At 56.1% G+C, this 14403-nt stretch overlaps 1 protein-coding gene and 1 non-coding gene across 2 annotated transcripts in view; one reads left to right on the top strand and one right to left on the bottom strand.

Annotated features, from left to right (window-relative positions):
• Positions 1-7109, bottom strand: part of LAMC3 (laminin subunit gamma 3) — a 65885-nt gene extending 58776 nt beyond the window's left edge. The window contains exon 1 of the mRNA XM_020875598.2: positions 6653-7109. Within this exon, the coding sequence (XP_020731257.2) occupies positions 6653-7028 (376 nt within the window). The 5' untranslated portion in view covers positions 7029-7109. The remainder of the gene's footprint in view (positions 1-6652) is intronic.
• A 3032-nt stretch (positions 7110-10141) lies between these two features.
• Positions 10142-10214, top strand: TRNAG-UCC (transfer RNA glycine (anticodon UCC)). The gene has a single exon. It is a non-coding gene; the product is annotated as a tRNA-Gly (tRNA).
• Positions 10215-14403: the final 4189 nt, after the last annotated feature.

Raw genomic sequence — 14403 nt, 5'->3', positions numbered from 1 at the left:
GTCTGGTCTGAACAGAGATGTGACTGAAATGTTGTTATTATTGTTGTTCAGTTGCTAATTCACGTCCAACATTTTGTGACCATATAGACTGCAAAATGCTAGGCTCCTCTGTCCTCCAGTTTGCTCAAACTCATGTCCACTGAGTTGGTGATGCTATTTAATCATCTCATCCTGTCACCCCCTTCTCCTTTCACCTTCAATCTTTCCCAGCATCAGGGTCTTTTCCAATGAGTCGGCTCTTTGCATCAGGTGGCCAAAGTACTGGAGCTTCAGCATCAGTCCTTCCAATGAATATTCAGGGTTGATTTCCTTTAGGAGTGATGGTTTGATCTCCTTGCGGTCCAAGGGACACACAAGAGTCTTCTCCAGCACCACAGTTCGAAAGCATCAGTTCTTCAGCACTAAGTCTTCTTTACGGTCCTACTCTCATATCCATACATGACAACTGGGAAAACCATAGCTTTGACTATATGAACCTGTGCTGGCAAAGTGGTGTCTCTGCTTTTTAATATGCTGTCTAGGTTTGTCATAGTTGTTCTTCCAATACATGTCTGCAAAGAGACATGGCAGAATATTGAAGACCATAATAAATATGCAATAAATCAGGAAACACATGAGGGGTTGAGTGGGCATGATGGGGAGGAAGGCAAACACAAGGAAACTTCCAGAGAGTGGTCTAGTGATCTGGTGAATGCTGAAGTCAGAGGATGAGAAGGTAAAAACTGCATTTGATTCCTGAGTTCCTTGCCTTGGTAGGTGAGAGACCGGGGGAAAGAAGGATGTTTTTACTTTTGAATTTTAAATACACATAAAATTTATCATCTCAATCATTTTTAAGCACATGGATGACTGGTATTAAGTATATTTACATTGTTGTGCAACCATTTCCACCCTCCATCTTCAGAACTTTTTCATCTTCTGAACTTTTCCATCTTCTGAAACTTCATACCCATTAAACAGTAACTCCTTCTTTCCTCTCCCAGCCCCTGGCAGCCACTGCTTTACTTCCTACCTCTGTGAACGTGACTCCTTTAGGGACCCGTGTGAGTGGAATCATGGAGTATCTGTCCTCTGTCGGGCTTATTTCACTGCGCATAATGTCTTCGAGGTTCATCCATGTAGCAGCAGGTGTCAGAATCTCCTTCCTTCTTAAGGCTGAAAACAATCCCCTTGTGTGACTATTGCCACATTTTGCTTGTTCATTCATCAGTGGACACATGAGTTACTTCCACACGTCAGTTATTGTGGATAATGCTGCCACGGGCATGATTTACACGGTGCCTTTATCTTTGGACACCTCTGCAACATTCAAGGGCTGACTTTCAGGCAAATGCTTGAATGACCTGGTCAAGGGCTCAGGTGGGAGCCTGGGCTATAGGTGCCAGGTGGAGCCCCAAATGTCGACCATGACCTCAACAGGCAAAGCCAGGGGGCATGAGACGGGGAGAGGGCACAGCTGGGGGAAGGGCTGGTGGGGAGACGAGGGAGAGCAGGGGAAAGGAGGAGGGTGAAGGGGCTGGAGCCCTGGGGTGGGCAGGAGAGGCACAGGGCCAGGAGGACAGGCAGGGCCACAGCTTAGGAGTCAGGATTCATCTGGAAGACTGGGGAGGGGGGTCACTCATTCACACGTTCATCCGCTCATTCCTGTTCCCAGGGAGGAAACACAGTGTGGCTGTCATGAGCTGGGGTTCACATTCCAGCTCTGCTGCTTGCTTACCAGCTCTGTGGCCTTGGGCAAAATACCTAACCTCCCTTGTGTGAACTGGGCATGTGTTTGGAACGGAGTGACTCAGTTTCCCCATTTGCAAAATGGGCCTCACAATAAGATGGACTGATGAATAAATGACCACAAAACACTTAGAATAGTCTGTGGCACACGCGTGACTAAATGCTCGCTGCTATTCCATTCACCCAGCCAACCAACAGCACCCTGCCCTGGGTGCTGGGGAACAGCTGTGAAAACAGGCATTGTCCCCGAAGCCTGGAGCCAGTGATGGACACGAATGAACCAAAAGCTCACCCTCACGATGTAGACTGTGACAGGGGAAGGGCAGGGCTGCAAGAACACAGAGGCAGGCCCTCTGCCCAATCGCGGAAGCTGGAGGCTTCATAGAGGAGGTGACCTCAGAGCCTAGCAGGGGAGAGAGCAGCTTGTCCACTGCTGCATCCCCAGGGCTTGGAACAGGGACCGGCAAGCGCGTGCGGTAGGCACCCGGTTGTTTTATGAATGAGATACGAGTGATCCGAGAGGAGGCGGGGACAGGAAGTTATCCCTGGCCGATGCAACAGCAAAGGCAAAGACTGAGAGGAGAGACGCAGTCTCTGGCCATCATCAGCCCTGCTGACAGGAAGGTGACGCAGCCAGAGTGGGGGAGAGAGGGGCGATCTGGAGGCTGCCTGCATCCTCCTGGGTTTAGGGACTTCCCGCTCCTGCAATGTCTGGGTCCATCCTGAGCCCAGAGCCAGGAAGGTGGCCAGGGCCCGCTGGGCCCAGGACTGTGGGGGCCTGCTTCTGTGGTGGAAGCTAGTCGGGGCCACTGCCTTGACCCCCTGACCTGCCTGGGGCCCCAGCATTCCAGCCAGAGCCCCCAGGGAGAAGGAAGGAGGACTTGGTCCCCACCCCCCCCACCGCCAGCACTGGCCTCAGCCAATGCAAACACGGCCGCCCACTCGACAGGAAGACACAGTGGAGCCAGGGCTCGGGAGACGCAGCCGGCGTCGGGCTCCGCAGGGGCCAGCAGGTCCCTCCGACGTCAGCTCCCACTGGGCCAGGCCCTGCTGTCCTCTCGTTCCCTCCGCTCTGGCCGGCCAGACCACCGGGTCCAAGAACACACAGAGCAGCCTCCTAGCCCCCCTGTGGGTCCCCTTGACCTGGAAGGTCCTTCACTCTCGGGTCAGCTCCCGCCACCTTTCAGATCTCCACGAGGTCTGCTGACCCCTGCAGGGCGGGTGTGTCCCCAGAGCGTAAATCATCCACAACGTTCCCCGGTCTAGCTTGTCTTCTAGCTCAGTGATGCCAGGGCAGACGCTGACCAGATGCTGGATGCCAGAGAACTGGTCCACACGCGGCAGCCCCCAGCCGGGAGCCCATCCCCCACACCCCTGCAGCCTTCCCCACACTCGGGGGCTCAGGGCTCACCTGCTCAGGGACGTAAGGGTCCTTCCAGGAGGTTCTCAGGAATTCAAAAAGTGGACAAGTAGAAGGAAGACCCCACTGACCCGACAGCCAAAAGCTGAGGCTCCGCCAGGCCTAACGTGGACGCTTATCATCTGCAAGGGCAAAAGCGTGGTGGGGAGGGTCCCAAGGTCTCTGGTGGGACCCTGGACACTGATTTCACGCTCAGAGCCTCAGCTTCCCTGTCTATACAGGATCGGATGGTGCTGCGATGGGGGTGCTGGCTTGGTGGGGTTCCCAGCACATGGGAAGGGCCCCCCGATGAACGTCCACCTCCCCCCTCGCACCTCTCCCCATCCCCGGCTCCAGCCTGTCCACTCCCCAGGGCCTCTGTGGAGGCCAAGAAGCCGCCAGCCCCCGCCGCTGCCTTTCATCCCAGACAGGAAGGCTCAGCTGGGCGACTGGACTTGGGGATTCGGAGCAGATGTCTGCGAGCTCGCAGGGGGCTGGGAAAGCGGCGACCTCCTTCCCGTGCTGACGGCCGCCTGCTCCTCCCCTGCCCTTCACCCCCTCCCTCCAGAAGACCCGGGCACCCCACCCCCGAGCTGCTACCCACGAGGTCAAGGAGAGAGGGGGCGAGGCCGGCGGAGGTGGCCCGAGGGCTGGGAGAGGCTCCCCCAACCACGTCCTCTGAGATCGGGCCCCCACTGGGAGCTCCTGAAGACCCCAGACCTTTTCTCCCCGTTCCCGTGCCTCAGGGTAGAGGGAACCAAAGTGGAATGGAACCAAAGACGGGCCACATCCGGGGCTACTGTGGGTCCCCAGCACCCTTCCTGCGTAGACAGAACCCAGGGTCGGGACAGGTTTTGGGAGCCAGCTGGGCGAATGTTTCTCAAGCCCTTCAGAGGAGGCGGCCCTCAAGGGGAGCCTCAGCCTGAGCCGCTCTGAGCAGAGGCCCCCAGTCACACACAAGGACAGCCCCAGCTCCTGTAAGCACTGGGCCGACCCAAGCCAGGGGGCCGGGACAACCACCCCAGGAGGTGCGGCTCTCACCCCTTTTGACAGGGCACGGGGAGTGGGTGGTGTTCACCCAGCGAGTGGCTGTGCCGGGCCCGAGGGCAAAGCCTGCTCTGAGTTCTCGAGGCAGCAAGAGAGCCCTGAGCTGGGCCCAGAGCACAGGACGGAGGAGGTGACGCTGTCACGCACTCATTCATTCACTGTGCAAACCCTCCTGCATGCCTGGTGCTGTACAACACAACACAATGGGAAGAACAATGGTGTGTGTGTCTGTGTGTGTACATGTGCGTGTGTGTGTACGTGTGGTAGCGTGGCGTGTGGTGTATGTGTGTGCATGTGTGTATGTGTGCTAAGTGCGTATATGCGGGTGTGTGTGCATGTGGGTGCGTGTGCATGCCCGTGTGTGTGGTATGTGTGCACTCAGTGTGTGCATGTGTGTGCAGTGTGTGTGACCGTGTGTGTGCATGTGTATGGCGTGTCTATGTGCGTGCGTCTGTGTGTGTACCTACACAGGGCCCGGCACACAGCGAGAATAAACCGGAAGTGCCCCAGATGAAACTCACCCATGCTCCCTGCCCCCTCCCGCCTCATCTGTGCCTGGCCACAGCCCCTTGCTTGCCCGGGGCTCCACCCACACAAGCCACACATCAGCCAATCCCACACCCTCTGTCACGGAACAGAGTGTCTGCCACAGCCTCCACCCAGTCCCAGATTCCTTCTCCTGTGGCCTTGGGGTCCTGCCAGGCCAGTCCAGCCAGTTCCCCAGCACCTCTCCCCGCACCGGCTTCCTGTCGCCCTCCTGGATAGAGACCCTGCCCCATCCCAGCCGTCCCATTCCATCGACAAGTCCCACCTGGCAGGCCTGGCAGGTCAATGGGAGATGTCAAGGCCCCTCAAGACCCCAGAGCAACTGAGCTTCTTGGGGTGGCAGTCAGCACCAGCCTGCTCTTCTGAGAAGGCTCAGGGTTCCCCCACCCACCACTGCAGTCCCATCTCCCAGCCCTCCCCAAGGCACTGTCACCCGGAGCCGGGAAGAACAGACTCCACGGGTGGGTGGAACTCATGTCAAGGAGTTCATGCTCTTCTCTTGGATGTACACGGATGCCAGTAACATTGAGCAGCTGTGTGTCTTTGGGCCAGAGACTTAACCTCTCTGAACCTCAGTTTTCTCATCTGCAATATAGGGATACATTCCCGTAATTCTTTATCCAGGCTCTGAATGTAGTGTAGAATTCAGAACTTTCCAGAGTTTGGAGAGATGATGCAGTCCTTTCACCAAGGACTGTGTTAACACCCCCAGCTGGGTCTGGGGCCAATAGCCATATTCAAGTAACATCTCAGTAACCAAATGTATGACTACTTGTATGACTATTCACTCTAGGATCAACAAGGTCTATAAATAGCCTTAGGGCAGGTTTAGCAGCCAAAATGAGTGTATAAAAATACTCTGAGTTCTCAAAGCTTTGGGAGATTTTGAACTCACAGATAAGGGAGTAGGACGGTTTGAAACACTCCCTTCCTGAAAGGGCTATGGAGGGGGTGGGGAGCCAGGAGGGCATGTTTTATTTCCATTCCCTGCAATGGGGACAGCGCCAGGAGTGAACGGCTGGGTCCAGACTCCGGATTCCGACTGCCAGGGACCTAAGGGGCTTCCCAGACACTGTAGTGGTAAAGATTCCACTTGCTAAGCAAGAGACCCAAGAGACATGGGTTTGACCCCTGGGTCGGGAAGGTGCCCTGGAGTAGGAAATGGCAACCCCACTCCAGTATTCTTGCCTGGAAAACCCCACGGACAGAGGAGCGAGGCGGGCTACAGTCCCTGGGGTTGCAGTGTTGGCCACTACTGAACACACACAAGGGCTCCTGCGCCCTGGCCTGGGGTTGGGTGGAGGGAGGCTTGGACACAGCAGAGAGGCCAGGCCATCCGGTCCAGTTACCCGGCAGCCTGGTGAAACTTGGCTCCTGCCTTGAGGATAACCTTCCCTGTGACGAACAGGCTGGCTCCATCCCCGCGGACACCCCCAGGGATGGCACAGAACCTCAGGGGTTCACTGAACCCCGGAAGTCACCCAGATAAGCCAGGATGAGGAGCCCAGGCCCCAGATATCCAACCAGCTCATCCCAGGTGGGTCACCCTCCTCCTCTCCCAGAACAGCTCTGGGTCTAGGATGGACAATCTTGGCACGGCTCTGGCACCCGAATCCACTGCTCTGTAAAGGGCTCCTAGGAGGCTTCCCACCCTCCCGGACCCAAGGGACACCCATCAGCGTATCCTTCGAGAAAGAGCGGACATAGGTCCCACTCCTGCTGTGGTTGTTGTTCAGGCGGCTAGAAGCGTCGGACTCTTCCAGACCCCATGGACCGCAGCAGGCCAGGACTCGCTGTCCCATTCCTGAGCAACGCCGCCCGCCCCCCAAATCTGGATCCTATAGCTAACCCAGGGGGCCTGTAACCCGTGACGGTGGGAGAGGGGCCAGGGGGCGGTGGTGCCGCTCCCACCCCCGCCCGGAGCGCGCTTACCCAGGTTGAGGGTGATGTTGACCGAGGTGGGGTACTGCACGCCGAAGGCCATGGACGGGCTCTGCCACCAGGTGCTGTCGTCCTGGCTGTGGAAGTCGGTGAGGTAGGAGGCGTTGTGGTGGCGTGCGGGGTCGGCGGCGTCGCAGCGCTGGCACGGCGCCCCCGCGCCCTGGGCGCCCACGTGCGGGCAGAAGTCCTCGGGCGGGCGGCCGCACGTGTGCGAGGCCTCGGCGAGCCGGCCGAACGCCGCGTTCTCGAACACCGGCAGGCAGCGCTGCGGGTGCCCCGCGCCGTCGTAACAGGCGCCCATGCCCGCGCCGGCCGCGCGCGGCGCCAGGAGCGCCAGACTCAGCAGCAGCGCCGCCGCCGTGCCCATGGTCGGGGAACACCCCCGACGACCCTGCGCTCCGCCGTGCGCGCCCGGCTCTGCGCGCCCGCCTGGTCTCCGGCCCCTCCGTTGGGCGCGGACCGCGCCTCCCCTCGGCGGGCGGGCTCCTCGGCGGGAGGGAGGGACGGGGCGGGCAGCACCCGCACCTCCCGACCGCTCCGTCTCTGGGCGCTCACCCCCACCTGGTGGACGCGCCCGGGAGTGCCCGGCTGGGGACTCAGCCCCCGCGGCTGTCTTGCCCTGGCTCTGCCGGGGGAACCTTGGCTCTCCGAGCCTCAGTGTCCTTATCTGTAAAATGGGATGGGTGATGATACAGGCTCATTACCGCGGTTGTGAGGTTTCAATGGCTGCTGACATGGAAAACTCTCCCCAGTGCCTTTTAAGTCCTGAGATAAAAGGGGACATGCGGGTTTTTTAAAATCTGGTCTTTCCCATTGCACGTTTCCTCCCAGCAATGAAGTCACCCCAGGCAGGATCCTACAATGGTTCCTTACGTTTGCACGGTTCCATTAACTGAAAATTGCTTTTGCTGCTGGTTTTTCTCTGCTCTCAAAGCAGAGATTCTAACCTGATATTTGTGACCAAGGATCTCTGGTCTCATCACAGATAACACTTGAGAGAGAAGCCTTTCCTTCCCCCACCCCCAGGAGATACACCCTTATATTCTCCATTCATTAAAATTAGTAAACCAAGGGAGAGAGCCATATGCTCATATAAAAAGATGCTAGAGAAAACACTTGATAAAACTTAGTAACCCTTCCCAGAAAAACTCTAAAGAAAATAGGAATAAATTTCTAAACATGCTCAGGACTATCAGATGTTCTTGCTTGAGACTGGGAAGGTAGAAGGGGGCAGAGGATCCATTCAGTTCAATTCAGTTCAGTTGCTCCATCTTGTCTGACTCTTTGTGACCCCATGGACTACATGACGCCAGGTCTGCCGGTCCATCACCAACTCCCAGAGCTTACTCAAACTCATGTCCATTGAGTCGGTGATGCCATCCAACCATCTCATCCTCAGTCGTCCCCTTCTCCTCCTGCCTTCCATGTTTCCCAGCATCAGGGTCTTTTCTAATGAGTCAGGTCTTCACATCAGGTGGCTGAAGTATTGGAGTTTCAGCTTCAGCATCTGTCCTTCCAATGAATATTCAGGACTGATTTACTTTAGGATGGTTGGTTTGATCTCCTTGCAGTCCAGGGGACTCTCAAGAGTCTTCTCCAACACCACAGTTCAAAAGCATCAATTCTTCGGCACTCACATTTCTTTATAGTCCAACTCTCACATCCATACATGACTACTGGAAAAACCATAGCTTTGACTAGACGGACCTTTGTTGACAAACTAATGTCTCTGCTTTTTAATGTGCTGTCTAGGTTGGTCATAGCTTTTCTTCCAAGGAACAAGCATCTTTTAATTTCATGGCTACAGTCACCACCTGCTGTGGTTTTGGAGCCCAAGATAAAGTCAGCCACTGTTTCCATTGTTTCCCCATCTATTTGCCATGAAGTGATGGGACCAGATGCCATGATCTTGGTTTTCGGAATGTTGACTTTTAAGCCAACTTTTTCACTCTCTCCTTTTGTTTTCATCAAGAGGCTTTTTAATTCTTTGCTTTCTGCCATAAGGATGGTGTCATCTGCATATATGAGGTTATTGATATTCCTCCCAGCAGTCTTGATTCCAGCTTGTGCTTCATCCAGCCCAGCATTTTGCATGTTGTACTCTGCATATAAGTTAAATAAGCAGGATGACAATATACAGCCTTGACGTTCTCCTTTCCTGATTTGGAACCAGTCTGTTGTTCCATATCCCGCTCTAACTGTTGCTTCTTGACCTGCATACAGATTTCTCAGGAGGCAGGTCTGGTTCCCATCTTTTGAAGAATTTTCCACAGTTTATTGTGATCCACACAGTCAAAGACTTTGGCGCAGTCAATAAAGCAGAAGTAGACACCATAGCCACTGATGTCCATGAACAGGCTGACAGGCTGTGACAGAAGGCCGTGCATGGGGAATCTGGGATGTAAGGAGGGCAGGGTAAATAGCTCTGCCTGGACCTCGGGGGTGCTTCCCAGAAGAGGTGATCAGCAAACTACACGGTAATGGATGAATCGGGGAAAGGGCGGCTCAGGCACAGCATGGGCACAGGGTCAGAGGTCTGAATGACTAGGGAAGCCTGATGCGTGTTTGCAGCTCTGGATGGGGAGCTAGTCCTGGGAGTTAGGACTGGAGCAGGGTGCAGAGGCCAGATGAAGTGGGATGCTGGGCACCATGGTGATGAACTGGGGCTTTGTCCTGCTGAGGGTTGTGTGTTCGTGGGGGGCAGGGACCTTGGGTACCTCACCCTTGTGTCCCCGTTGTGTGAACACACAGTTCAGAGTATGTTTGGGGACTGAGCAGGAACCACATGGCTGGCAAAGGATTATCCTACAGGAGCCGGATTTGAGATGATGGCTCTTTAAGAGGTGCCAGCTGGGTGCTCCCTGGCCTTGCCCAGCTTCTGGCAGTGGCTCTCCAGGGGACCATCCTGCCTTGGATGGCCGCCTTGGTCCCGCCTGAAAGAGGTCTCCTCCCAGCGCTCCCAGTCCAGCTGGTCCTGTTCCCCCCCCAACCCACCACCAGGTGGCGACATTGGCCACATCACAGGACCGGCTCCTTTCGCCCCCTGGCGGCCAAGGCCAACTCTACTGTCCCGCACAGAAGGTGGACCACCGACCAGAATAGTCACTGGGCCCCACAGGCATTGGTTACACACATGGGGAAACTGAGGCCCAGAGAGGGCACGTGGTTCACTGGCGACATTCGCCCAGGCCTTTCCCATCCCTGGGGTCAACTCTTCCCAGCATGGGAGTCACGGAGGGGCTCAGGTTCCCAGATGCCAGGAAGCCATCTAGGAACGTGGCCCCCAAGTATGGGGTGTCTGTGCACCCACAAAACCTCAGGATGACTCCTCACATCTGCATGATAAAGGGACTGCAAACACTTCTGCAGCTGCAGGAAGTGAGCCAGGAGACCTGTGGGAGTCACCGTTAGGGACCACAAAAGGACAACCGAAGATGCACACTGCCAACCCTCCATCAAGTGAAGGCGCTGAGTGGGACCTCCCCGGTGGCCCAGTGGTTAGGGCTCTGTGTTTCCACTGCAGGGGGCATGGGTTTGATCCCCGGTTGGGGAACTAAAACCCCCCAAGCTGAGCAGGATGGCCAAAAAAAAAAAAAACCCCAATGTGAAAGGAGAGAGAGAGAGTGGAGTCTGAAGGTCAGCTCCACGCAGGACCTGCCATGATCCCAGCAAAAGGATCTGTGCCCTGTCTGCGCACACACATGACTTGAAGCCCAGGTCTGTGGGGCCACAGAAGCCACGGGGGCACTTGGCCTCAGTTTTCCTGCAGCCTGGAGCTCTGAGGGCCCACAACCTGCCCAGTGTCCTAACTCATCGTCTTAGGATGATGGCAGGGAGCCCAGGAAGCCTCTTGAGCAGCAGAACCCATGTTAGTTAGGACCCATGTTAGTTTCCTTCAAGAATCCAGGCGGCATGGAGGTGTTGTGGGAGGGGGCCCTGCTGTCTGGGTGTGGCTGATGGCGAGGGTGGGGTGTGTGTGTGTGGGGGGGACTCTGCCTATCCTGAGGACCTGGGGAGCCCCTGCAGAAGCCTGACCTCCTGCTTGGAGCTGCAAGCAGAGGTACAGACTCCCCTCCCCACAGTCCACCTACCAAGGGTTAAAACCTTCCAGGCAAAGAAAGGAGGGAGAAAAGCCCTGTTCTGATTTGCTTAATGAATGTTAATTAAGAAGACAGAAGAGAGCAGATTCCTTCAGGACAGAGATGAAAGGCCTGTTAATTAAATCTGGGGAGCTGGAGCCAGGACCCTGCTGATCCCGCCTGACAGCTCCACAGCCTCGTTGGAGTTGGGGGCCCTAGTAGAGGGGAGCAGCCCTGGCCCCCAGCTTCAGAAGGAGCCAGGCCGGCCCAGAGTCATCGTGGTACCTTGAGTGGGCCCTGTCCCTCTGGGGCACCTCGTTTTCCCCATTGGGACAGCAAAAGCATTGGTCTAGGTGATTTTTCATGATGCACTGTCTGGCTCCAAGGTGCTTAAGTCTGTGCTCTCTATCTGCATGTATGGGCCTCAGTCTTCCTTTCTGTCAAGTGGGTAGATTTCACTGGCTCAGCAGACAGGCAGACAAGCAGGTCAAAGCTGGGGGTCTAGAGGGCTACACCGGCCCCCTAGGATCTTGGTGCCTGGCCCAAGCCCATCTGTCTACACTGTGATCATCCTCTGCCCCTCTCAGTGACCACCCTGCTCCTCTGAGCAAGGACAAGTTGGCCATAGCAGAGGCGTTCTGGGAGCCAGGCCCAGCTGCGCTGAGTGCACCAGCCGCAGGAAGTCCAGATCAGGAGGCAGGCCGAGGCTCAGCCAGAGGCCGGTTCTTGCTCAAGACTACCCCACTGGTCCACCCCAGAGCCTGGATTCAAGCCCTATATGCCTGGTCCCAGAGCCAATTCACTTTCCACTTTACTCTCATCTCATTCATTCATTCACTCCTTTAGACTGCACCTTTGCCAGCCACTGGTGTTGCCATGGTGCAGGCAGTGGGTATTTCACAATCTCACCTGGTTTCCTAGACAATTAGGAAGACAGACAGTGACGTGGGAAACAAATTATAAATTAGGTAGTGACATCATGGTAAAAACCACGAAGGAAATAGATAAGGAGCCAGGACAAGGAAGTAAGTTTAGTTTGGGCAATCAGGGGAGGCTTCTTGGAAGAGGTGACAGCACACTGGAGACCTGAAAAATGGGGTGGGAGGCAGGGCGGACAGGGAAGACTCATGCTGATGGGAGCTGACAGGGGCCCCTCAGCTGTCACCCTCAGTGAACATCTTCTCCCTGGAGTTAACAAGCTCAGACAGGCCCAGGGACATGGTAGGCCTCGGGGCATGCCGCCCCTCAGTACAGCAACTGTCTCAACCCCCCTCTGCCCCCAGCCTGAGCAGGACATGAGTCTAGGGTTGAGTCAACCCTGGATAGCCCTTCAAATCTGGGGGGCCCAGATGTGTAAATGATGCCCCCCTCTTCTGGGTGGTACAGGGACCAGAGGTTGGTCTGCAAAGGAGGTATAACTGGCTGTCCACTCATCATCCATTCACTGGCTGGACAATTGCTGAGTCCACGTGCCAGGGCCCAGGCTGGACACAGGGGACCGCGTGATGCATTGGTGAAATTGTCTCTGCACTTGGGAGGCCCCAATAATAGACTGGCAATGATAACACAGAGTGATCAGAGTAAGCACTGGGGAAGTGAGAATAAAGAGAAGGTGCCTACCCTGGTCTGGAGAAGTCAGGGAAGGCTTCCTGGAGGAGGTGGGGTCTCAGCTAAGACCCAGAGAGGAGGAGATAGCCAGTAGAGGGGATGGAATGAACATTCCAAGAGAGGGAAACAGCAGGTCTAAGACTCACAGGCGAAACCGAAGAACTGAAGGGAGCCCAGAGTGGCTGGAGATGGGACTTTGGGAAGAGGCGGATTGGGGGTGGGCAAGGGCCAGCCTCACATGTCCTACTGAAGAGCTGGACTCCATGTGGGGGCTGCCAGGGAGCAGCCTCCCTTCTCTGACTTCTCCAAAGGGGCCGGTCACTCCCCTTCCCCCCCTCAGTGAGAGGCTCCAGCCATAGACCCAGCCTCTGGCCCCTCCTAGGTCCCCTCCCTCTTCTTCTGGACACTAAGGGTCCAGTGCAGTAGCCCTTGGGCCTGGCATTCCCTGGGGATACCCCATAGCTGAGCCCACACAGTCACATCTCTGCTGTGCCAGACACTGCCCACGCACAGCTGAAGTGACCCAGGGACAGATCAGCCTGGAACACTGGGGCATAGGGCGCAACCTGTGGGTAGGTCATACAGCCCAGCTGCTCCTCGGTGGGCTTTCTTAGTTGTCTGCACTACCCACCCCACCCCTGCCAGACTAGGGGCCCCTGGAGGGTAGGCAGAAGGGGTGTGACTCATCCCCTGGGGAGGCAGCAAAGTGGGTGCTTGCAGAATACCTAGTGAATGAATGAAGGATGATGCATGATGAAGGGATGGTAAGTGAATGAAAAGTACGTGCAGAATGAGAGCATCTGAATGAATGGATGGATGGATGATGAATGAATGGATGTGTCAATCCTGATGGTGGTGATGACGATGGTGAAGATGGTGATGCTGAGGATGGTGGTGATGATGGAGAGGATAATAATAAAGATGATGATGGTGCTAGATGAATGTGTGCACATGGGAAGTCAGCACCTCTCCCCGCTAGGTTCTCCTCACATAGCCTCTGCCCCCATTCCTAGGGCCCTTACCCTCCCACTAGGAGCACTGTCCGGTGGCCCCCTCCCCATTTCACCCACTGCACCTGCCACCCTCTCCCTTTGGCCACTCAGCTCCAGCCACATGGGCATCGTTGCCACACACACAGCACATTGCTGCCTCAAGGCTTCTGCATGTGTCATGCCTGATGCCTGAGCACTGTTCCCCCAGACTCCGCGTCCCTCCCTACCCCAGGGTCCCCGTATGAAGAGGCCAACCCAGACCTTCCTTGACCCTCCCTTGACCCTGAGTTTCCTCCTCCTGCATGGTGCGGTGTTTTCCTCTGTAACCTGCACCACAACTGACATACAACTCGTCCTTGCTTATCTGTCTGTGATCTTTCTCTCCCAGCAGACTGGGAGCTTCCTGAGGGCAGGCAACTGTGCTACCCACCCCTTCCTCTGCCCAGCAGGCACACTGGTGGGATGGATCCATGGGACCCAGAGCAGCAGATGAGGGCACGGTGTCCCCAGCGGGGTGACCAGTTACATGCAGACACCGGTCCCTGCCAGCAGTCCCCACTGCAGGGCAGCTATCCTTAAATAGTAATTGCGTTTCTGCAATTTTCTTTCAGCTGAGGACAAGGGAAAGGCAATTATAAGTCAGCACCAGAACCCAGCCAGGGAGAGGAAGGCACAGATAAGCCTCCAGCTCCCCCAGGGACTCTTCATCAGCACCATGAGCACTGCTGGGAACAGGACAAGACCCCCAGACCTGAGTCAGACCCCTATCTGTCCCCCAGGTCCGGCATGCCTCTGCAGGAACTCACATTCCTTTTGGATCAAGGCGGCCTCTGAGAACTCAGGTCCTAAGGCCCCAGAACCCCTGTGTCATTGGCCAGCACCTTCCAGACCCTCAGACTTGCCAGGTCCCTACCAACCCCAGGACCTTGGCACCTGCTGGTGCCTCTGCCTCCTCTCACCAGCCTGTCTGTTGCTCCCCCTCTGGGCCTCAGACTTCAGGATGATGTCACTTTCTCAGGATGCTCTGCCCCTGACTGCATGGAACTTCTAACCCATCACCGTT

This window comes from Odocoileus virginianus, chromosome 2, assembly GCF_023699985.2.
Source record: "Odocoileus virginianus isolate 20LAN1187 ecotype Illinois chromosome 2, Ovbor_1.2, whole genome shotgun sequence".
Classification (NCBI taxonomy): domain Eukaryota; kingdom Metazoa; phylum Chordata; class Mammalia; order Artiodactyla; family Cervidae; genus Odocoileus; species Odocoileus virginianus.
This window is presented reverse-complemented; position numbering and strand designations above follow the sequence as displayed.